The following is a 25,743-nucleotide window of genomic DNA, read 5'->3' as shown; positions in this document are numbered from 1 at the left end:
CCCCCAAAAAAAATTCCGATATTACAAAAGTATTTAGGAGTGTGGATTAAAAATGATTCCGGTGTGGCAGCTAAGATATGTGGGGAAGAGACTAAACAAAAGATAGTACAAATAACTGAGAAAACAGCAGCTCTGATATATGGATATTGATATTAAGATACAAGCAGTTAAAATGTTTTTAGTCCCTTTAGTCTTATACACAGGTCAGACATATTTTTTATCAACCAGAGGAGATGTTGTGGATAGCACTTAATAAAGAGCTGAAGGATTTTATCTAGGATGGGGAAGATGGCAAGAGTCAAGTGGCATAAGCTTATTCTTCCAATAGAACAGGGCAGATTGGATTACCCGATTTGAAGGGTATTTCAGAGTAACACAGATATGGCTCCTATACACAACACAAGAAGAAAACTATAATTCACAGTGGATAATAAATATGATGATGAAATGGGGGGAAGCTCAAGAAACAAGGAGAGACTGGGATTTTAGATACAGACCTTTAAGGAGAATAACAATAATCATACAAAATATTATATTCATAATGTAGCAGAAAGTATTCTAAGAACTAAGCTAGCACAGGAACGGAGAAAGAAGATTCTGCCATTAGGAATGACTGCAATTAGGGCTACAGACAACAGGCAAGAGGGGGGGGGTGTATTGGAGAAAACTGGAAAGGAACCAAGGTACTGAGAGCAAATAACTAGAGAGGGAAAGGTAATAGAATGGGAAGATGCAAAGAACTTATTTGGACTGCAGGTTACAGATTACCTTCCCCATCACGGATTGATATCAGAGTGTAGACAAAGAGAATGAAACAGGCTAGTCCAAAACAAGATACCAACACTGGTAGAGTTTTTAGTAGAATCTAGAATGGAAGTTGTCATTAAAAAGGGAATAATTAGTACAGCATATAAAATATTGCATGATAACTATAAGAGCCAATTAGAGGACATTAGAAAGGATTGGGAAGAGAGACTGGATAAGCAATTCACAAAGAAACAACTGGGGGATATATGTATGTCTCCTAAATATGCAACAAAGTCTAGAAAATTTAGGAGCTTTGCTTGAAAGTGTTTACATAGCTATTTTTATACCCCAAGTAGACTCCAAAGAATTTTTCTTCAGGTAGACTGCAAATGCTGGAGGTGTGATGAGGATGAAAGAGGGAACTGGGAACATATTTCTGGGTGAACTGGGAACATATTTCTGGGCGTGCAATGAGCTGGCAGACTTTAAAAATTCCTTGTAGACTACTCTGTCAGTGATGCTGGGTGAGCAAATTGGTGTAACTAAAGTAATAATTTTTTTTGAGCTATGACACTGAATATGAATTGCCTGGACATAGTAAGGTCTTGCTGAGTCTAATTATGATGGTTGCCAAAAAAGTAATTACTAGAAAATGGAAGTCAAAGTCTACACCAACTTTACTACAAGTAGCGAAGATAATAACAGACATAAAACAACTGCAATTGGGATATACAGAAAAGGGTAGGAGCAAATTACATAGGAAAAAAATGGGAAGGGTGGGATCAATACATGCAGAGGAGGAATAAGGTTTAAAAGAAGGCAGGAAATGAAGGAGCTATGCAATGGTTGACGGACAATGATTGGATATATTATAAGTGATGTATACTGTTTGCAGCTACAGTTGTGTCAGCATCATTTGTAATGTATAACGTTTCCAATGGAGATTGTATCAGTATGGTTTATTTTCATTTATATAAATGTAAGATTGTCTATGTCACACATGATAATTTAATAAAGATGTTTCTTGCTAAATAAAATACATGATAATTTAATAAAGATGTTTCTTGCTAAAAAAAAAAAATCAAACCCTGCAACTTGTGTCTGTGAAGTGAAGACTTCAAACCATTATGCCAGCCCTCTCCCTCCCCCAGTTCTTGAAATGCAATAAATATACAAGAGTGGGACTAAAAAATGCACACTTCCATCTGTTCAACACCTGAGTAAAAAACGAAATGGCACAGTAACATCAAATGATGCCAGTGAAACAATTGTGAGGAGGATCAGGGAAGGTATAAGAAAGAAATAAAGTTCTGTATCAGAAGAAGGAATTATGAGACGGCGAGTGTCCTACATGAAGATGGAGGAAATGGGGTTATAATAAGACTTAAAACATACAGAATGAAGTGTGAATGTGGGGCTTAGGGAAAGACCCAAGACAAAAGAAAATAAAACAGTAGTTCACTCAGCAGGCTAAGACAAATCTAGAAAAGCAGCCAGACAAAAGAAAGATTAATAGACAAATATATTTTTCAAATCTTCTAGGAAATTATTTTGGAAACAGCAAGCTTTTGTAATATCAGAATTTTTTTTTTTTTTTGGGGGGGGGCAGTTTAGCATTTCTTTCTGTGTCTGTAGTCTTTTCAAAATTCCTCCCTTTGGCATTTACACAGGAATGATGGAGCAGCACAGAAGCACATGAGAATGGATAGGGACAAGGCACATGGAGAGAAAGACCAATGTCCAGGACAGAAGAAAAGAAGGGGCTCAAGTGGAAGTTGGAGCATATTTTTTCTTAAGTATAGGACCAGGACAACCTCCCTCACTAGGTGCTTAAAATATATCTACACTAGCTCTTTTGCTTAACTGGAGTCTCAGATGCTCTTCTCACTGATCTAATGTAAGCTTAAATGTTTCTCTTTTTATCTAGTTGAATTAAGCTACAAGTCTCCTTCCTAAATTATGATTCAAAATGTGCAGGCAGAATCACTGGCAACAATAATATTTTTCTACACATCACTGTTTGTCTGCCCTCTGATCACTCTCTGAAAACTACTTAACACAGAACACAACAAGATGAGGATGGTAGTTTATCACATCCTCCCTTCTAGTCTGCATCTTTTTTTTTCTTGCTATATACTCACATTTCATGGTGCTGTGGTAGTGTTGTCGCCTCACAGTAAGATGTTGTCCTGTTCAATTCTCGGCTAGAGTGTCTTCTGTGTGGAGACATGCGTGAATGGGCGTACCTTCGTTGAAGGTTGTGCGTCAGAGCTGGCAACTCGGCACATAAAAATCTACTCCCAATCATTAGCGGACCGGAGTTCCGCTGTGGTGACCCCTAACCGGGAAAAGCCGAAAGACACAACAACAACTCACATTTCAACAGAATTCACTCAGGTGCTAAGTGTAATCTACCTCTCCCAGTATTTTCCCTTCCGCAAGAGGAAGGGAATCTGTAGTCCTTGAAATGCTAATTCTAGTTCCCTTACTACCTTCCTGGTCATTTATAAGAGTGCTCTTCCTTCCCTTTTAGAAATAAATTAATCAACAAGTGAAGATGAATACATTAATTAAACCAACAACAAAAACAAAACTAAAGCAAACACAATATAACTGTCGCTATTAATGCAGGGCACTTCTGCTGGGCTAATAATCTGCTGGCAATTTTATGCTTACTGGTAGGGAGGCAAGGTACATCAAAATGCTCTGCAGGTAAGATCATTAAGCTCTAATTAGAAGACTGGCACCATGTTAACAAACACTAAATATGTCTTACATGCTAATGGGTATAACCCTACTCAATGAAACCAATTCAAACCAACAAACAGGCCAAGTGCAAAGCAGATGAACCTAGGAATATTAGCTAGTATTTTACCACTTTTAGGATCTTAGCAAACAGGTCAATTCTATTAAAACTGGCTACACCTGAGCATTGTACAATACTAAAAAATGGTTAAATATTTCAAAAAGCACATTTATACATACAAAAAAGTAAAATAATAGTAAATAAAACATCTGTAATACTAAAAGATACAAGATACAAAATAAATACAATACATAAAATATATGAAATAAACTAATCAAGTAAATTAAACGCAGAAATAATATTTCTGCTTATTAAATAACTTCACAATATGTTATCTGATTGTAAGAACTACAGAATGTTAATTCAAACTGCAGCTGTGAACTTAAAAACATACATTAGAGTTCTGAGGTAAAGAAAATAAATATAAATACCAGAATAATAACACCAAATAATGAAAGTTAATATAATAGCTTTTGCTGGATCAACACAGAAAAATGTATACATCAAAGTCCTGAGTAAAAGAAAAGAAAATATAAATACTAGAATAACTGTGAAACCTACTACATAGCTTTTGCTACATCAACTCAGATAATGCTTAAATGACTACACAAAAGATTCCTTGGTAGGGAATCCTTTTTTCTTAGAACAAACTACACAATCCAAAGGAAGATTATTATTTGGTCAAGTGAAAAGTATTATTGCTGCCTTAGTATTCTGTCTCAGTCTGCTTTAGCGTAAGTATTTCAATAATATTTCTGAAACACTATCTCGGATGATATTCTCTCAATTCAAGACAGGACCTGTAACTGTAGACAGTAGCTTGCTGAAATACTGCCTGCTACTAATATGTTACTAATGCACCTCATAAACATATATGCACATAGTCTACCTGTAATAACATAGCTGAGTATGAAGCGATGTCATTAAAGGTCTTATCATATGATAATTACCTCTGTCTTCTGAACTCTCTTTGTTGTTTTAATGCTCGGCGTGCGCTTAGGTGCTCTTTCTGCTGCATCTTCATCTGACTGCTCTGTTCTTGCATCTGACTGCTCTCCATCAGTCTTGTGGCCTTGACTGGACTCTTCACCAGGAAGGTACAGAGATGCAGCTGTGAAGTCAGAGATCATCTGTTATTTATAGCAGTGAGTTCTGCAGGCTCATGATTTGAAATATATGTGAAAAGAAAAAGAAATGTGTGTCTTGAATTACAAAAGTGTTAGATCTAAGCTACTTTCTTACAAGTTAAATAACTTATATATATATATATATATATATATATATATATATATATCTTATAAGCCCATTTTCAGAGTAGGCCCAGGGAGAAAAGCATCAAATTATTACAAAAAATTTAAGAACAATAATTTTACAATCTTCAAAAATAAAACAAAATATCTGCAGTTTAAATAATTATAACAAATTAGACAATCTAAAATCACTGCTTAAGAATCTATACAAGGTATACGACAATCATTTAATATTTAGAGAAATTGTAGACAGTTTGTAGAGAAATTAAAGGTAAGTTAGTCTAATACAACTAGGAATTGCAATATGAAGAGAGGGGGAAACAGGCTTATGGTATGTTTCGAGAGAAAGTCAGGTTGCAGAATTAGATAACTGTTAGGAAATAAGTGAAGAAGGGAGGGTAAGGAGGTAAAAGGAATGAAAGGTACTTGTTCACATTTAGGAATATAGTCTTATCCTAGTTTTGAGTAAAAACCAAGCCAGATTTTGCTAAGAAGTCTTTCAGAGTGGTTTTGAAAGATGGGAAGGAGGGTATAGACTTGATGGATACAGGTAAGGAGTTCCAGGCTTTAACAACCTTGTGTATGCGTACAGACAATGCCCAGAAGATTTGCTAGGTTTGTAGAGACAGGAGTTTTTGGTCACTGGATCACAATGACTGACTTGGAACACAGTTGTGTACAATGTTTTATCGTGCTGGACAAGCAGACAGATCTTGGATAATGTTATAGGTGGTAAGAAGTTGTGTATATGTTAGTTGATTTGACAGTTCTAACCAATTAAGGCTTTTCAGTGCTATACAGTGGTGGATTCTGAAAGAGTATGTGCTACAAATTTAGCAACTTTGTTATAGCATTGTTCATCTTTAATTTTTGTGAAGCCTGGAGGTTAGTAAGGATGGGAATATATTACTAGTAATGCAGCTAGTCATATACATATGAGCCTAGCTTCTTATTTCATTTATATATTGTTTTCTGACTCAAATGGCATACATTTGTTGCTTTCCTCTGCTGGCCTCCTCTTTAAAATAGGCAATGTCCAGAGGATCCTCCTGGCTGATACATGTAAATAACTATACCTATTTATTTATCTATGTATACAAATAAATACATAAACTATATTTTAAATACATATTCAATTTTCAAAAACAAGTGCATATGTTAATAAAAAAATAAAATGTATTCCACTGAACAATAGTAGAAAGAAGACAAGGGGGAAACGGCAAAGAGGCAAAACAAAACCAGTGCAGTTTGCAGTAACAGTGTAAGCGGTGAAAACTGAACAGGTCAATGCAGCTAACATAAAAGTACAGCCACTGAAAATGGGTAGACTAATATAGCATCAAGTAACAGTAATAGTACATAGTGACTATCAGAGATGTAAAATACACTATGCAGCATAGGCAGCAAAAAGTAGAAATCGGAATAAGCAGTCACGCAAGGTCTCAGGGGGCAATATAGGGAATGGAGACTGGGAGATGAGCAAGTCACAGCAGCTTCATTTGCCACTAAACATATTTCAAAATGAAAATTTAATGTGCTGCCCAAATCATCAGTTAGAAAAAGTTAATCACAGCAAACTTACAGATGTGTTCCAGTGTGGCAGCAGAAATGGGAAAAAATACATATTAATCATGACAATGGAACTCACAGAATTATTTCAGAGAAAATGTAAATGAGATACTTACCATAATGAAAAATCACAATCCAAGTCTGTGCACTTCAGACTGAAAGAATGATCACCACAGGTGACACTGACTCCAGCACTGCATTTCTGAGGTTCTGCACCAATGACAAAAATCACCCCCACTTTCTACTCTCTTCCAGATTGAGTTCAGCAGTCTAAAAGCTACTACTATTCTACAACAAAAAGTCTCCATGTCAAATCATATATGGAGAAGCCCTACAAGAGATACCATCAAATCAGTGGCCTCAGATGACGTCATCAAGGGCTATGTGGAAAAATGAGGTGACAGTGTAGAAGGGTGAAGGAGGGAGTGTTTACTGAAGTGCATGGACTTGGGTCATAAAAATCTATCATTATGGTAAGTATATAACTTTCAAACTTTCATATCTTACATGATGTAGTCTATACACTTAAAACCAAAGGACAAAGTCCCCACCTAAATATCTTGGGTGGTGGTATGAAAAAATACCACAGAGAATGAATGATGTCCAAAAATGAAGATCTGGATCTTCAGATCACATCTGGCCTACATGCAGTGAGGCCCCTACAGAAATGTCATCCACTGAAGTGTTTCTTGGGAAGACTAACAAGGTAGCAAAAGATCTAGTTGAATGAGTTCTACGTTTAACTCAAATTGTCTTCCTTGCAGGAAAAATAACAGTAGCAGATGCAGCCTGGTAGCTGCCAGGGCAAACTAACTTTAGATATCTTATGATCTTTGGATGCAAAGGAGTTGAAAAGATGATCAACTTTTCTGTAGACACTAATGCTATGTAGGTAAAATCTTGGCTGTCTGTGCACATTTAGACAATTTAATTGGTATTCATCCTTAATGAACTACTAGGGAAAGAAGACTGGTGAACAGATTTGGTTCTGTGTTTACCCTGAGCATAAAGGATGAGCTGGTCTGCAAGAATGCCCTGTGTTGATGGAAGACTACATAGGGATGCTGGCAAGACACAGCCTGTGTGACCCTCATTACTGAAGTTACTGCTAAACAGGTTTTCTGACAAATAAAAATAAGTCCTGCTGATGCAGCAGGCTCAAAAGCAGCATGAGTAAGATTTTCTGAAATGAAACTGAGATCCCAAGGAGAAAAAGGATCTTTAAATGGTGGTCTCTGCAGAAAGATACCACATGAAAAAGGCTTTGAAAGTCTTTTAAGATGCTAAGAGGGGAGGAACTCAATCATTGATGAAAACTATGAGAGCTGCTAGTTGTACTGTTATGGTTGTGAAGCCAGAGCTTTCACTGAGTAATTTAGTTAGGAAATTACTAATTCAAGGAATAGGTACTGTAAATGTTTCTATACCCTGTTGGGGAGCCAAATGCCAACAGAGGAGATAGGATCACGTTCCCCTTGCTTCTTGATATACCACATTACTAATATTTTTCTGAGTGGATTGCAACTTGAACCCTATGGCAGATAGTACAGAAAAGTGAAACATCATCATCTCTAGTATGCCGATGTGGAGTCCAGCATCTTGTTGCATCCATATCCCTTGGAATGTCTGCCCCAAACAATATCCTCCCACCTCAGGGTGGATGTGTCCACGTGACTGTGAATAATGATAAAGGAAAGGAGAGGGCCCTACCTCTTATTTATGCTCAGTAGATAAATCCACCACTGTAGACATCATTTGGCTTGTTATGTAGATTTGAATAGTTTAGTCCAAAGGCCCCTTCAGCTCAGACCAATGAAAACAGAGCATCCAGTGCAGGACACCCACATGAAATATTGCAAATGGAACTCAAATAGCAGCTGCCATGGGTCCCAGAATCTTTAGAACAACAACAACTGTCCAAGAAGTGATTTTATTCTGTCTACTGGAAGTCTGACTAATATATGAATTGTGTCCAGGTGGCAAGAGATAAACATTAGATCTTGCAATGGCTCCAGCTGGGAATTTACAGTGTTCACTGATATCCCCAAAAGAAAGACAAAGCTGACTAGTCCTTTGCATTTGCCAATGACCCTGTTGTAGTACACCAGAAGAGACAATCATCTAGGTATTCAAAGATCTTTGACTCCCAACAGTCTCAGATGGGATGCAAGACATTCTGTGCACTTGATAACACCTGAGGGTTAAGGTGAAACTAAATATCAGGGCTGTGATTAGATAATGATTTACTCCTATCTGGAAGAGATGGATTCTGGAAGCTGAGGGTATTTCTAAATGCAAGGAAGCATCCTGGAGATCTACTGAGCACACTCGCTCTCGACTGACTGCACCATGACAATCTCCAAACTTGTTTTTTCTTACATAATGGATTTGGCCACTGAGATCCAGAAATGGACTCAGGTCTTTGGTGGTCTTAGTGACTAAAAACAGTATGGAATAAACTATGGCTACCATCTGATCCAGTAGGACCTACTTGATAGCTCTTTTTTCAATGGGATTGTGTATCTCAAATTTGACATCCGTCTTTTAATGGCATAGAATGTGTAGTAGGGGTACAGAAGTCAGCTAAGGAATGGTTAAAATGGGTATTGGATATACTTTGTATATGATGTCCCTGATCCATCTGTCACTGCGTGATGGCCAGTCATGTGTCTAGATGCAATCATCTCAGACTTCAAACAGGCAGGTCCTCAGGAGGTGCAGTTGTGGCATTCTGTGGAAGGACCTTGGAACACCTGAGTTTATACAGCACCTCTTCTGCTGTGACGGAATCCATTATAGAAGCCTGCACATCCATAGGAGCTTCTAGTTGAGTTTTGCTTGAAGGACTGTGGTTGGGATTTTCTACAACACACATTTTTAGCACCCTTCTGACTCCTACAGAAGGTCAACCGAAAAGTCACAAACTTTACCCCAAATGCAGTGAGCATCTTCCCCTTCTGTTTACTGTTAAGCAGTTTCTCCCTCATCTTGTGTCCAGACAGGGAGGATCAATAAAACAGAGCACTGGTGAAGGACACTAAAGTTCTCTGCAAATCCTCACAATCTAAGACATACTTGCCATCTCATGTCAATATGCATCCTAGCTCCCCTCACCATTCTATTAACTGCATTATGAATGCAGCACATGGACAGTGAAATACAGTTGCCACTTCTATCAACTTAGGTTGCTGTGAGGCAAATTTTTCAAGGATTCACTGGTCTCCTCTGCCTGCTGTCACTGAAACAGGCCATGTGCATGAGGTAGTTAAATACCCTAACAGTGAAAGAAGGATGGTGAACTTTGGTATGAAGTCCACTGACCTAGAATCTCTGTCTGGTGGAAGTACCACTGACATCTCATCAGTGTGTTGCCATTTTATGGCTGCAATTTCTTCAAGCAACTCAGTAAGGGAAGCCTTACTTCAATGAACTCTGTCCTTAGGAAGCAGAAGGATTTTGTCGGGGATCCATATAGTCACAAATTCCGTGTTCTTACCAAGCCCCTTCCATAACAAGGTGCATCATGCTGTTAGCTGGTTGGACCATCCATGATGTAGACAGAGTGGTCTGAAAGGCCTCTTGGAGGATCTTCCTGTCAAGGGAGAAGATGATTAATGGGCCAGGCCCTCTTCAGCCTCACTGATTCCAGGATCAAACCAAATTTGGGGTCTTGTAGATAGATTGTAGTGAATTCTCCATTTCGTTGAGATCTATGTCTGGGCTGGGGGACACTGAATGAGAGCTGAGGTGACTCTTTTTGCACCTTCTCTTTATTGGAGTACTAGGAATGGATTCTTTCAAATGTTTTGAGGAAGGGCATTCTTCCAAGGAGTGGGATCTAGGCTGGCCTTTTGGCAAATACTCTTGATGGAACACCATTGGCAAGATCAAGCCTCCAAAGTGAGAGGTGTCATGAGCAAATGCTACAGTAGAAGTTGCATCTCTGCTTACAATCTGAATGCAAGGCTGCCTGGTTATCCTGTTCAGGAATTGAAATGCCAAAGATGAAGCTGTGCCATGACTTGACACTGACTCCAAAATAGTCAGCATCAAGATCACAATCTCAAACACCCAAAACCAAAGCCATGAGAGTTGCCACGGACAGCTTCTGCATTCCAAGGTCAAAGGTTGACAACATCAACACCAAGAAACCCAGAGCCAGACCACTAACATCAACCCCATAAAGCCAAATTGCCCTTGGCACTATAGTTATCAGAATGAAGACCATTGCTAGCAAGAAGTTAGTGCTGATGGAAGTAAGACCAGTGGTGCTGATGTGGAAGGTGCAGGGCTCGCTCTCTCTTGGCTCTGAAATGCCCAGTACCAAAACTGGACTGAGGCAAAGATGTGGAAGGGATGGGCCTTTCTCTAGTTGCCCTAGGTACAGAAGGGAAATACAGGATGCCCAGATGAATTTGAGCCTTCACCAAGACCCTCATCTTCTAGTCTCAATCCACACTGAAAAAGGGGCTGGCTCCATACAAACTTTGTTGACATCACTGATGGGCAGTGGCGGCTGGTTACTTCAAATTAAAGGGGGGCTGCAGGAGACAGCTGAATGGGTGAGGCTAATGGGAATGGCTGTGGCCAACTAGAAAGGGGTGGAGCTATGCTCAAAACCACAACAACTCGAACTTTAATTAAATATGCTGCCCTGGGTGCCAAACCGTCATTACAAGAGTCCAATCAAGACAAAATGAAGTGTAGAAGAAAAAAATATTTCAATGCATTGGCTACATGACAGCTTACTTAATATCTAGATGGAAATGCAAAAGTTGTGAGGCATGAAAAAATAAATTACTTTTTAAATACATTACTGGAATGCCAGTCAAAATAAAGTATAAAAAAGCAAGAAGTACTCAACTCAAACCACTCCTCCCTTCCACTGCAGTTCTAATTATAATTTAAATTCAACTTTATAAAATTACCAAGTAACATGCTGAAAGTAGCAATCTCTGTGATACTCCCACTTGTAAAAATGTTTCTTATCCAAAAAAGTCCTGCTGCTTGACAACAACTATCTACTTGTTTCATGAGGAAGACATGATCAAAGTAAAAAATGAACAGCAAACAAGAAACAAGCTCAAGATAAATTGCTTAAAGGATTACTGCACAAGTTATGGACCACACATGATGGAATGGCAGTTTAGTTTATGGGTAAAGCCTGCAAAGATGACTGCAAGTCTCCATCAAATGTAATGGGCTTCTGAAAATACTTTAATCCTGTCCTTTATTACAAATACTGTCATATGCATTTCAATACCTAAGGCTTATACATTATCTAGTTATGTACATATTCTCTGCATGGCAACAATAAAAAGGCTTTCAATGCTGGTAATTATTTAACAGTATGCTTATTAAAGCTTACTTGCATCTTACAATCCCTGACAAGCTTACCTAATGGTATTAAAACATTGCTACTTAAACACAGAGCAACAGGGCACTGCGACAGCATGCATTTTCTGAATAAGATGCATAAATCAACAGTATAAAAATATGACAGAAAACCAGAACATTCTGCAAGATCAAGGACAGATGAAAAGCCACTGTCGTACTTGCCCTCGGATGGGGGAATACTCTGCACACTTACACTGCAAAACTGCTCCTAGCCTTGCTTAGACACATCCAGAGTCACTACATGGAGGAGTGGGGTGCAACAAGTATGTCACAATTTGAAATGTCTCTGGCTAACGGTGATGGCTCTAACACTCATACCTCTCAACCTCTGAACAAGAAATCTGGGCAAAGCCATACATAGAAGTGGGACACAGGCCCAAAAATAAGGGTAATTTTATTGTCTTATAAACTTGGAAAGATAATAGAATAGTAGTAGGTCTTGCATTAGTATGAATTTTCTGAAGAGTATGAAATCTGAAACTCAAATGTCTGCCATTATTTTCTAACTTTAATCTTTAATGATTTGCCACTAATTTGCCAGAAAACCACAATTTTATGAAAAATGGACCAAAAATGTGATGCAAAAATATAAAATTGCCACACAATACAGCTGGGAACCTGTCAAAGAAGGGACACCTTTTTAGTATTAGTACTGTTAACTTGAGCAGCTGACAAAATAAGAGAACTTACATGCATTTCTGAAATAAAAGTAATCTATAACTCTGATCATTCCAGTTATTTATAATTGTAAACCCTCCACATTTTCTTCCAAAATTGCCATTTTGTGGAGGGATGATTAGGGGGAGAGCAACACTTTGAGCCAAAATTGGGGACAGTTGAGAGGTTTGGATATTCCTAATTCTATAAAGTGATTTATTTGCACATACCTCTCAACCTCTTAATACAGGAAATCTGGACAAGGCCAAATATATTGGGGGAACATACAAACAGTACTAAAAATTGCTCTTGCATAAACTTAAGACAGTTGATAGAGTAACAGGTCTTACTTTAGCATGCATTTTTCTGAAGGTTTGAAACTCAATGTCTGTCATTATTTATTGACTTCATTCCTAAATGATTTGACAGAAAACCATAAATTTTATGAGGAACAAACCAAAAATAAGAAGCAAATATCTATTCATTCTGCAAAAATATGGAAAGCTGAGAGGTACAGTTCAGCCGGGGCTGGCTTTGAGTGTGCTGCCCTTCCCCCCTCACAAAATCATAGTCAAATGGAGCCTCCCTCTGCAGCCATTCCAATGTCCCATTCCTTGGTTATTTCGCCCCATTTACCATAAACATTATACTGTGCATACTGCTTTACTTCTGTGATGATTTGGATTTCATATGAAAGTTTTATTTTGCATTTTACAGCACAAACACGAATAGATATCTGCTAAACAAAGCAATGCAGTCTCACAATGAAAACAGACTTAGCATTAAAACTTCTCTGCCCTTGAAACTCACATTCATTGAAACAGCATTGAAACCCACATTCAAAGAAAATACATTTTTCCAGTTGCAGATAAAGATTAACTTTGGGCCATTTTCAAATCATAGGCCCCTTGCACATGAAACATACACATGCTCTTTGATGCACCTTCCTGATTGTATTAAATTATATTCCTTGTACAGTACAGTACAGTTGTTAGATTGCATTTTAAATTTATTGTTTTGAACATTTTTCCAGTAAACAATGAAAGAAAATGCATGCACCAATAATGATAAAACTGCCCACTTCAGAACATTTCCATCATAAAAGTCTATTCAAACTTCTGCAGTCCACCAGTCTCAGTATATATGCACAATCTCTGAAGAAGTAAGTCATCAAAATAATTCCACATTAAAGAGATATGTAACTAATGAAGAGGTTGCTGCTGGCAAACAACATTATATTTAATTGTTTCATCTACAAATAAAGTGCCTGTTGCTCTTGAGGAATGAATTGCTAGTAATATTGCAATAGGGAATGGATGGCAAACTGATAACAGGTTCATAGTTACTAGGTATCTTCACCAAAAAGGACTGCAGCATCCACCACCTTTACAACACAGTACAGTATCAGCAATGCATCTACGTACTGTGGGAGTAGAACCCACAGCCTTCTGCATCAAAAGCAAGCACACTACCTGTTGTGCTATTAACAATGCAAGCAGATTCTGCATAAGCAGCACTAAGCTTTTGTTCCCCTGCAGCTCTCAGCTCTTTGTAAAATCTACGACACTCAGCTGTATCTCTGAACTTTGCAGCACAAGAAATCTAGAAAAAGCCTAAATTTATCGGGGGGGGGGGCAAAAAGCCCCCAAACCAGGGATACATTTTAAACATTGTTTGTATAATGTTGGAAAGCTGCTAGAATAAAATGCTGTGTTACCATCATACATTTAACTGCGACATCTTGAACCCAGGACCCTGTGCAAAACAGTCAGAGCAACATACCACTATGCCAAATCAGCTGTTTTGTGAAAGAGAGAGAGACTGAAACTTAAATGGCTACCATTTAGTGAATTCAGTTCTCACCATAGCTGTCAACCTCTTAGCACAAAACACCTAGACAAAGACAGTAATGGGGGAATACAGCCCCCAAACATATTCAGTGAAGTTGGTTCTCACCATAGCTCTCAACCTTAGCACAAAAAACCTAGATGAAGCCAATAATGGAGGAATATAGTCCCAAAAATAGGGACAAATTTCAAATATCCATCTTATAAACTTAGAAAATTGCTAGAATAAAAGCTTTTGTGTTACCATGTACTTTCTGAAGAATATGAAGTCTGAAATTCAAATGCCTGTCATTTTTATTTATTTAACATTTGTTAACCAGGAAAGTCTGACTTGGAACAAAAGCCAATTTTCAGCAGAGGCCCAGGGAGAAACACTCCAGACACATGTCTTTGTAAGATGGGAGGACACCAGAGCACCCACGGAAACCCATACAAACACAGGGAGGACATGCAGACTCCACACAGAAGGTACCCCAGCCAAGAATCAAACCAGAGAACCTGCAGCTGTCAAGAAACAATGCTGCCACTGCACTACTGCACTACTGACTGTGTAAGGAAAAATAAATACAGAAACCACAGACTTTATTTTTATTTATTTATTTAATATTTGTTAACCAGGAAAGTCTAACTTGGAACATAAGCCAATTTTCAGCAGAGGCTCAGGGAGAAACACTCCAGACACATGTCTTTGTAAGATGAGAGGACACCACAGCAAACCCACACAAACAGAGGGAGGACATGCAGACTCCACACAGACGGCACCCCAGCCAAGAATCAAACCAGAAAACTTGTAGCTGTCAGGCAACAATGCTACCGCTGCACCACTGCACTACTGACTGTGTAAGGAAAACAAAAAACATACAGAAACCACAGATTTTATGAGGAACAGAACAGAATAAATATGAGGCAAAAATCTGCAAATGTTTTACAAATCGTGGTGGGTAGGGAATTCAGGCTCTTGCCACCTGTATCCAAGGTACAGTGTTCAAGCCCCCCACCATGTATCTTGAGTTCTCTCTAGCCACCAGTATACAGAAACTGGGGCATACAAAAGGAGAGTCTTAATCTCTGCTTTAGATCATCTAAAATCCTTACCTTGAGTTTTGCTGCTCAAATTCAGCCTTATTAATCCTTTCTCATCATGTTAGCTACATATTCATAACCTTGATTTCTTATTACTTGTACTGTATTCTTACATCTAAGGCACAGTGTTTTGTTATCTGTATAGAATATGTAATTCACATTTATGGTGATTTAAGGCCTACAGGACTGTAATGAATTTTGTCTTTTATAAACTGAACTATAGTTCTGATCTCATGCCTTTATACCACAGTTTTTCCAGACTGTAGTAAATACATTACAAAAGTGTCTGTTCTTTCTTTTTTTTTTTTTTTTTGCATTTCCTTTTTTTTATATTCAGTGCATATAATTACTACTGTTAGCTTCAAAATATTGCTCTATCATTCTGACTTTAGTATTCCGAGATCCTTAAATTATCTTATGCATAAATATACTTGCACATCCTGATCACACAATGAATGGACACCACTGCAAATATGCCTGTTATTTATATGCAGTAAAAATAACTCTTAAATTTATAAAATAGAACCAATACACCCTGTTTGCTTTTAATCATACTATTCTCATTTAGAGAACTAAATGGGAGACTTAAAGAACTTTTCCTTACTTCAACTTTATTATTAGGAATTGCAGAATAAGACTGAACAAGAAAAAACTGATAAAATATAAAAGTAATCATACTCTCTCTCACCACACACACACACACACACACACACACACACACACACACACACACACACACACACACACACCAGTACCTGAATTCAGTTGAGTGTTCATGTTCTTCTGCAGTATCCAGTATCAGTTCTCTGCTGAGTCCGTTTCCCAAGTCCCACACAAGCTAACGGCTGGTTTCCTGTAGGCACAACTGTTCTGCACAAACTAACAGCTGTTTTCTTGTCCTCCAGGCTGGTTTCCCCTTTAAGAGTAGGCTCCAGCCTGAAGACGATGCAGTCCAGAGTTCTTCCGTTCTATGCGGTTGTCACCACACAGGCATCTGGGCATCTGCAGGGCAGAGATGCCTCCCCCCCATCCGGACTGCTGACACAGCAGTCTAGAGTTTTGTGGAGTTCCAGGAACTCCAAGTATGCATGCGTGGAGTTCCGGGACTCACAATCTTTTGGTTTTCTTCTTCTACAATTCCAGGACTTGCGATTTTTTTTTGTTTTTGTTTTTTTCTTCTTTTTACAGCTGGGGGACTGCAGTCCTGCAGTCCTATAGCATGAGCCGCCCCCTGCTGACAGGGTACAGAAAGGTCGAGAATCTAAATATCATGACAACTCTCACAATGAGTTGAGGTTGCCCAGGGTCCTCCCCAGAAGATATCTTTGAGAGGACTCAACGGTAGCCAAGGCAAGTTTAACAGGAACACATCTCTCCTGATAATCTTTGTCTACCTGCCCTAAAGCCTTGTTTCACTTTTTCTCCTCACTGTCATGCTTTTCCTTCTGATGGGAGTAGTCATTTTAATACTAGCTTGTTTTTGTGCTCCTCCAGGGTCTAAAGCGGAAGTCTGCAGATTTTGCAATCTGATTTAAGGTAATCTGCTCCAAGCAGACCACACATAAATCATGAGTGTCCTAAGAGGAGACCTTGCGTTTGCATTTGAAGCACCTTTTGAATATCAAGGCCTTATCCATCCTGTAGGATTTCAATAACCCTCTAGCCTCTAAGAAAAAATAGGGCTATAGATTGCAGTGGTTATGGTTTACTTATGTGACTATTGCTGTCAAACAGCAACAACAACAATCAACACTTTCGTCAAAAATACAAAACCGTAACAATATAATAAGAAACAGTGAAGAAACTTCAGGTAAACTTTAATTATCTATCCAAAAACAAAGGTGACATATATAACTTCTGTCAAGAAAACTTACAATAACAGCCAACAGTGAAGAGAAAATTTGAATTAACTGGTAAAACTAACTTATCTACTCTGAACTATGCTAAATAATTTAGAGACAGTGAAGAAAAATAAAAAAGTATTGTTCTGAAGAGTTGAAGGTTCAGCAACCACAGTAAATTAGTAGCAAAAGAGATCTTGAAGAGAGAGGAAAGCAATAAGTTAGGGGAGAAGCTTCTGCTGGTGAAAAGGGATGCTGGAACTGGCACCACCTGAAATCTAATCTTTTGGTTTGAAGTCTACAGACTGGATCATGTTAGACAGTCTGCTTCTGCTGTTCAGTTTTTTCCATCTTTGCCCAAAACGCATGCAGAACTTGAATGAGTTGGCACACTGGTGAAAGGACAGTGCCTTTAATGCTACAGAAACAGACAAAAATGGATGAGATTAGCAGCTTTGTCTACCTAATCATCACCAGGGATGGATGACACTGTTCCTCACATCCACCACAGCAACATTCCTGGTGGAGCTTGGAAGAAATGGAACAGGAGTGGCTTCACTAACTGAGGTAGGCAGATATTCAATGACACTTGAAGAACTTGGTGACAAGCACACATCAGCATGTCAAAAAGGGTTATTACCCAACTGTCTGTGGTGGAGACAGTGGAGGGGTATTAAAATCCCTCTAGACCTACAACATGACAATAATCATTCATTACTCCATCAAAATCCTTGGGGGAATAAACTGGACAAAGAGGAATATGAGCAGACGAATAAGGCTAAAAGGTTAACTAAACCTATATGGCTTGGCCATGAATATCTTTGCATCCATTAAGGAATCGGTGAGAAGTCCAGCTTCCTGAGGTTCTGTTTCCCCTATAGCAATAAAGATGAGTACTCATCATATCTACAGATCTTCAAAAGCCCCTTCTACAGTGCATAAGTTGTGAGTGTTACTCTACTGAGTCCTTTCATATAGTTCTTCAATTTTTCTTAAGACCCAACCGTTACTTCTGATATTATTATGTCCCTGATCCTGAGGTATGGCATGTAGCTCACTCCAGAGGTCTGCAGTTTCATCTCCATTCTGGACTAGAAGCCACCCAAAAAGAAACTGCAAGCAAAATATTCACACACTTACGAATCTTCAGCTGACCTTCACAAAGATACACCACAAAGTTAAATAAATCATGAACAGATTTGGACGGTGCAATGTTGCATTGGTAGCATTGTCCCCTCACAGCAAGAAGCTCTTTGGTTCGATTCTCGGCTGGAGTGCCTTCTGTGTGCAGTCTGCACGTCCTCCCTGCATCTGTGTGGGTTTCCTCCAGGTACTCTGGTTTATTCCCACATTGCAAAGACATGCATCTGGAGTGTTTCTCCCTGGGCCTCCGCTGAAAATTGGCTTCATTCCAAGTCAGACTTTTCGGGTTAACAAATGTTAAATAAAATAAAACAAATAAATAAATAAGGTTGAAGGCTGACAGTGATACAGTCTTCTCACATATCAGTATGTAGCACTTAATCAGGTAAAATCCCAAACAGTAACAAAAGAGACAGAAAGGGAAAATGACTGTCAGGCCCAAGTCCTTTTATCCCCATTTCACAAAAGAAAACAAATGTAACTGCTTCACAGATACAGGTTAATTTTCTTACAATCCTCCTACTGTTCACTAATCAAAACTGTTATCTGATCTTGTTAATTCCTCCTTAGTATACAAATGGAATTAAACTGTTATTTTTTTTCTTAATGTCTTTCTTGCAGTTCTGTTTGGTATATTTGCATAATTCTGATCATAAGATCATAGGAAGTTACTAGGCTATTGGCCCTGAGGCCCTTACAAACCTAGTCAGGAATTTAGCCCATGTTCCAACAAGTCAGCACCTGATGTCATTGTCCAGCAGAGAGACAGGTGAAATCCCAGGGGTGTATTTTCTGTTCCTCATCCAGTTATCCAGGTTGACTCCAATGGAACTCAGGAAGTTTGTACTGTAACTTCCAATGGGTTGAGCCTAAGCCTTTTGACATAATCAAATGATGTACTCCATACCTCTCGACTGTACAGATTTTCACATAATGTCCTGATTTTTTACTCATATTTTTGGTCTGCTTCTCATAAAATTGAGGTATTCTGGCAAATCACTGAGGGTTGAAGTCAGAAAATAGACAACTGAGTTTCAGATTTCATACCCTTTAGAAAAATCCACGCTAATGCGACACCTGTTATTCTAGCAACTTTTGAAGTTTGTAAGAGCAATATTTAAAAAGTGTGTCTATTTTTGGCCCATTATTTATGGCTTTGTCCAGATTTCTTGCTCTAAAAGGTTGAGAGGTATGATGTACTCACATTTTAAATGAATGCTCACATATCTGGAAACATAGGGGGTTATGAAAGAATTATAAATGACAAACCCTTCAACATAAATTATTTTTATAGTGGTAGTATTATTTAGGTTCTAGGTCTTATACTGAATTTTATAAGTCACAGCAAACACAGTAATTGTTATGTTTGTAATATTTTGTAAACTGGCATAATGGTTAAGGTGTTTACCTTACACACAAGGTGCTGGGTTTGATTCTCACAGGGGGTAATTGGCTAAGCTTAAAATGGCCCACAAGGGCAGTTAGTCTAGTACTAATCTATGAACAATATCTCAGCAATCACTCAAGTTACACACATACTATCAGCAGCATTTTATTCATCTAGTTGAGAGCTTTCACGTGAGGCTATGAAGTTCTGCCTGTGTTACTTGGTTGTTGAGATATTTAGAAAAAAATGTGAAAATAATATCCATAGAAACTAAATATCATAAAAACAACAGTTAGTATCGGTTTACCTGCACTAGACATAGATCAAATATTAACACAGTTGAGTTTGCCATTGTGAACGCTTTACGATGTAATAGTTTAAAACCTTGTACAGAGCATGGTTTTGGAATACTTGAAACAAATATGAACAAACAATATTTGACACAGAGAGGCGTCAGTAGGAGATAACTGCAGATGCACCTGGAGGCATCACTCGGATGTAATGAGTTAAAAAGGGTTAATGAGGTACTCTGCTTGACATGGCGAGGGAGTCTATTCCACAAAAGGGAGAGTCTCTGGTAAACAAATCTGTCCCAGCAAAAAGTCTGTTGATGTCACAGACCAGGTTGAGGTCATGTGTGTGGGTTACTCAAGTGGAGCGTGACTTGTGGATATGCAGCAGTCCCATCAAGGCGGGGTCTGAGATTGTTTTGTATGCCAGACAGAGGTCACCTCTGAGAAGTCTGTAGGAGACTTGAGTAGAGGGACAGGGCCTTTAGCCTATCTGTATAGAGTAGATGTTTGAGGCCCTGGATTCTTCTGGTGAGAAACCTCTGTGGTCTCTCCAGCTGCTGCATGTGCTTTGTGAAGTACATGCCAAAAAGGGCACTGTACTCAATAATGGGTCTTATAAGGGAGGAATTCAGGGATGCTATGACCACCTTGTCCCTGGGTGAGATACCCTTACTAATGAGGTGGACCATGTAGAAAGCTTTCCGTACAATGGAGGCAATATGGTGGTCAAAAGTCAGTTTGCTATCAACCTGGGTGCCCACATCCCTCACGAATGATTGTGTGTGTAAGACCTTGTTATTAATGTGATAACTTATGGGAACATCACTCTCCTCAAAGGGGATAATGATGCATTTTTTGGCATTCGGTTTGAGGCCATGTTTCTGGCACCAGTCATTTGTTTGGGTGGGACCCTCTTGGAGGATGTCCACATCACTAGGGGAATTGATGACAGCACTCAGCTTGCAGTCATCTGCAAACCTGGTCAGACATAGCACACTGGTTTTGGCCTGCACCTCAGAAAAGTATATCTCAAATAACAAAGGCCCCAAGACCGATCCCTGGGGTACACTGCTTGTTACAGGTCTACTGCTTGAGGTGGTTTCCCCTATTTTGACTAGGTGGGTTCCATCAGTGAGCCAGTCTGCTACCCATCTGATAACATATGGATTGTTGCCTAGTTGTGAGAATTTATCTATTATACCTGAGTGGGAATAGTATCGTAGGCTTTGGCTAGGTCAGAGTAGGCGGTGTGCACATTCTTCTCCTCGTCCATGGCTACGGAGACTGTCACACAACCAAATTTAACAGGCATGACCTCCCCTTGATGAAATCAAACTGGGGATCGAGTGTTTGGAGGTTGCCAATGTCCTTGTTAATGAAGTCCATGATAATCTGCTTCATGGCCTTGCAGATCAGGCTAGTTACGCTGATGGGTCTATAATTTCCTGATTGGTGGATGCTCTACCTTTGTGGAGCATCCACTTTTGAAAACGTAAACAATGTTAGTTTAATTCTATGTACAATGCAATGTATATACAAACACATATACTGCTTGCCTCATTTGTATTTTTATTCTATATACATAAGGTTTATTATATATTTACACACACATATATATATATATATATATATATATATATATATACATACACATATATAGAGAGAGAGCGTCTTCTGCGTGGAGACATGCGTCAATGAGCGTACCTTAGTTGAAGGTTGTGCATCAGGGCTGGTAACTCGGCACGTAAAAATCAACTACCAATCATTAGCGGACCGGAGTTTCGCTGTGGCGACCCCTAACCGGGAAAAGCAAAAAGACACAAACAAATATATATATAAGCCGAAAGACACAAATATAAATATATATATATATATATATATATATATATATATATATATATATATATATATACATATTGTAATGCATACATAGTGAAACAATAACCAGATAGGGACAATTCAAGGACACACTGCAAATTCCTGCATGTTGCTTTGCTTGTTCATAATAATTTATGTTTTTTTGTATTTGTCGGTACTTTGCACTTGCCTGCTTGGCGTGGGTCATGTCTGAAAAGGGTTCACAGACAAGTCCCACTTACTCTGTTACAGAAGTTAAATAAATAACAAAAATTAAAAACAAATACAAGACTGGATAATAAATCTAACTGATTAACTTAAAACCCTAGTGGTTCAATAAACATCAGTCAAAAATACTCTTAAGATGCACTATTTTATAGAAGATAGTAGAGAAGACCAGGTGGCAAGCCTGTCACAGCCAAATTCAGGAAGAATATGACAGAAGCAGCAAACTATCTACTGGAGTGATCTTTAACCATGCTAACCAAATACCTTCTAGTAGTATAGACTAATATTGTAGTCAAGCCACTACAACAGGGACTGATGGGTTACAGATTTTCTTTGCTTATCTCGGCAAAAAATAGGAAAAAAGTCAGTTAGCTTTCTGATGGTCTTTAATTTTCAGAAATGAATGCATTCAGTCGTCTGCATCTAGTATAAGGAGAACATATACTTTTTTCATAACTTCAAGAAAAAAGCATCAGAAGGTGAACAGATCAATTCAGAGCCAACTCAGAAACTATTTCAGTTGAGAAAGCTGGAAATGCTGCTTAGATGAGCATAATCACTGCAAATCAATAATTAATTCTTACACATCTGCGCCCAAAGATCTGAAATGCTTTGGAAAGAAGAAAAGCACTGCCCATGATACAACTGAGGTCTACTGGAGAAACAGGTTCAAACAAAAGATACGAAAGCATATTAGTCAATCATAACATTAAAAGAATTTGAATCACAAAGATTTGAATGTACGTAAAATCAAATTACACAATTCTGAAAAAAAAAATCTATTTTTTTTGCAGGGGGCAAACTCTGCTGAAGCTCCCACACCTCCTGCCTCCTACTATTTATATATACCAACTCTGAGAACTCAGAGTGTGGAAAAGGTATATTACTGATTCCCCAATGTGCCGTAATCTTGTGCACATTAAACGTGACCAAGTTCAAAAAGTTCATTTTTGAACACTGCAGCCGACAATTCAAACACTCAAAGACTTGAGTATACGAGCTTTTGACTAGAATCTATAATAATGCATATGCGCGCGTGTGTGTGTGTGTGTGTGTGTGTGTGTGTGTGTGTGTGTGTGTGTGTGTGTGTGTGTGTGTGTGTGTGTGTGTGTATGTGGTGTATGTGTGTGTGTGTGTGTGTGTGTGTGTGTGTGTGTGTGTGTGTGTGTGTGTGTGTGTGTGTGTGTGTGTGTGTGTGTGTGTGTGTGTATGTGGTGTGTGTGTGTGTGTGTGTGTGTGTGTGTGTGTGTGTGTGTGTGTGTGTGTGTGTCTACTTCTATATACCAAAATCTCATAAGTTCGAAGATCAAAACACCGAGACCAGAAACTCGAACATGCACATTCCCGAAACTTTGTAAAGTTGAGTTGTAGAATATCGAAATCTAAGTAGCTGTAAGTGTGCGCTGTCTCTTTAATGATTTCTAGCAAGCATGTAAAAGAAGCACTGCGGATATTACATTCAAAGGTTGGGTGTTGCTGTGGAACTTTTTGAGTTTTAAAGTTCAGAAATAATTCAGAAGTGCTAATGATTCAATGGTATTTTTTCATTTAGAATGGACTATGTAGAGGTACATGTCTTGGTGTGAGTGTACTGCTGTTCTGAAAGTAGTGTGATCTCGGTGTTGGTATATTTAATTTTTTTTTTTGGGGGGGGGGTTAATAAAGTCTTAAAAATGAAGTGAACTGTGCAGATTTTTGCAGAATGTGCAGATTTTTGCAGAATGTCCAGATTTTTGCCTAGTTTGGTCTGTTTTCCATGAAATGTTGTTTTCTGGCAAATCCCTGGTAAATCGTTTTGGACTTGAAATCAGAAAATAATGGCAAACATTTGCGCTTTAGCCTTCATATCCTTCAGAAAACTCATACTAATGCAAAACTTGTTCTGTCAACTTTCTATGTTTGAAAGAGCAATATTTAAAATGCGTCCTTAATTTTGGCCCTCTGTCTCCTACCCCATTATGACACACTTTGTCCAGATTTCTTGTGCTGAAGAGGTTGAGAGGTATGGTGTGTGTGTAAGAGGGAGGAAGACAGGTGTGTGTGTGTGTGTAAGAGGGAGACAGGCAGGTAGGTAGGTGTGTGTGTGTGTGTGTGTGTGTGTGTGTGTGTGTGTGTGTGTGTGTGTGTGTGTGTGTAAAGAGGGAGGGAGGTAGGTAGGTGTGTGTGTGTGTGTGTGTGTGTGTGTGTGTGTGTGTGTGTGTGTGTGTGTGTGTGTGTGTGTGTGTGTGTGTGTGTGTGTGTGTAAAGAGGGAGGGAGGTAGGTAGGGGTGTGTGTGTGTGTGTGTGTGTGTGTGTGTGTGTGTGTGTGTGTGTGTGTGTGTGTGTGTAAGAGAGATGGAGACAGATGTGTGTGTGTGTGTGTTTAAAGAGGGAGGGAGGGAGGCAGATGAGGGGAGGCAGGTAGGGGTGTAAGAGGTAAAGAGATGTGTTTAAGAGGTATACCCTTCAGCTGTCCAGGTTTTTGCAGAATGTCCAGATTTTTTGCCTCATAATTTTAGTCTGTTTCTCATACAATTGTGTTTTTCTGGCAAATCATTTAGGACTGAAGTCAGAAAATAATGGCAGACATTTGAGCAGGCAGGTGTGTGTAAAGAGGGAAGGGAGGCAGGTAGGAGTGTGTGTGTAAAGAGGGAAGGGAGGCAGGTAGGAGTGTGTGTGTAAAGAGGGAAGGGAGGCAGGTGTGTGTGTGTGTGTTTGTGTGTGTGTAAAGATGAGGGAAGGCAGGTAGGGGTGTAAGAGGTAAAGAGGTGTGTTTAAGAGGTAGGTAGCATACCCTTCAGCGGTCCAAATGGCCAGATTTTTTTGCCTCATAATTTTACTCTTTTTTCATAAAATTGTGTTTTTCTGGCAAATCATTTAGGACTGAAGTCAGAAAATAATGGCAGACATTTGAGCTTTAGTCTTCATATCCTATAGGACATTTGTACTAATGCAAAACAACTTTCTTTGAGAGATACGGTGTGTGTGTGTAAGAGGGAAGAAAGTAACTGTGCAAGCCACGTCCATCCCGGAATTAATGGACATGCTGCACCTCAGAAAATCCAAATCCCATCGAGCTACGCGCTCGAGAGACTTGAACCTCAGCACTGAAATAAATAGGACATGCTGGAGGGAGAGACTCATAACCCAGAGGCTCCCTTCACTCTGGAATAAAATCCCAGTCCAGGTTAGGCAGAATCCCTCATTGACTCTCTTCAAGAGGAATCTTGATGAGTGGATGGGAGATCGTAGGTTTACCCCGGGTATCTCTTCTGTGTCACTGTTAGACAGAGGCACAGTATACTAACCTCAAAAAAGGGCATAGCAAAATGGGTGGCGAAAGCCAAACACACTCTGGCTAGGCTTATAAATGCCCTAGGGCAGATAGCCTAGTATGAACCTATGAACCTATGTGTAAGAGGGAGGTAGGGGTGTGTGTGCAAGACATAAGTAGCATACCCCTCAACTGTCCAGGTTTTTGCAGAATGCCCAGATCTTTGCTTAATATGTTTGTCTGTTCTGTGCAACTGTTTTGTTTACCTAGCTAACAAATGGTATCACTACTGTGGTATAGAATTTTAAAACAGTGTTTGTGGAAAACTCTGCAGAGGTGATTATAAATGCCTGCATCTGTCACCAGATTAAATTATGGACAGGGA

General features: G+C 39.0%; 1 protein-coding gene across 3 annotated transcripts in view; it reads right to left on the bottom strand.

Annotated features, from left to right (window-relative positions):
• REEP2 (receptor accessory protein 2) overlaps positions 1-25,743 on the bottom strand; it is a 795,838-nt gene that overhangs the window by 150,427 nt on the left and 619,668 nt on the right. For all 3 annotated transcript variants that reach the window (XM_044069516.1, XM_044069519.1, XM_044069518.1), the window contains one exon: positions 4,504-4,664. In XM_044069516.1, the coding sequence (XP_043925451.1) occupies positions 4,504-4,664 (161 nt within the window). The remainder of the gene's footprint in view (positions 1-4,503; positions 4,665-25,743) is intronic.

This window comes from Protopterus annectens, chromosome 4.part0 (genome assembly GCF_019279795.1).
Source record: "Protopterus annectens isolate FY-2018-M chromosome 4.part0, PAN1.0, whole genome shotgun sequence".
Taxonomy (NCBI): Eukaryota; Metazoa; Chordata; order Ceratodontiformes; family Protopteridae; genus Protopterus; species Protopterus annectens.
This window is presented reverse-complemented; position numbering and strand designations above follow the sequence as displayed.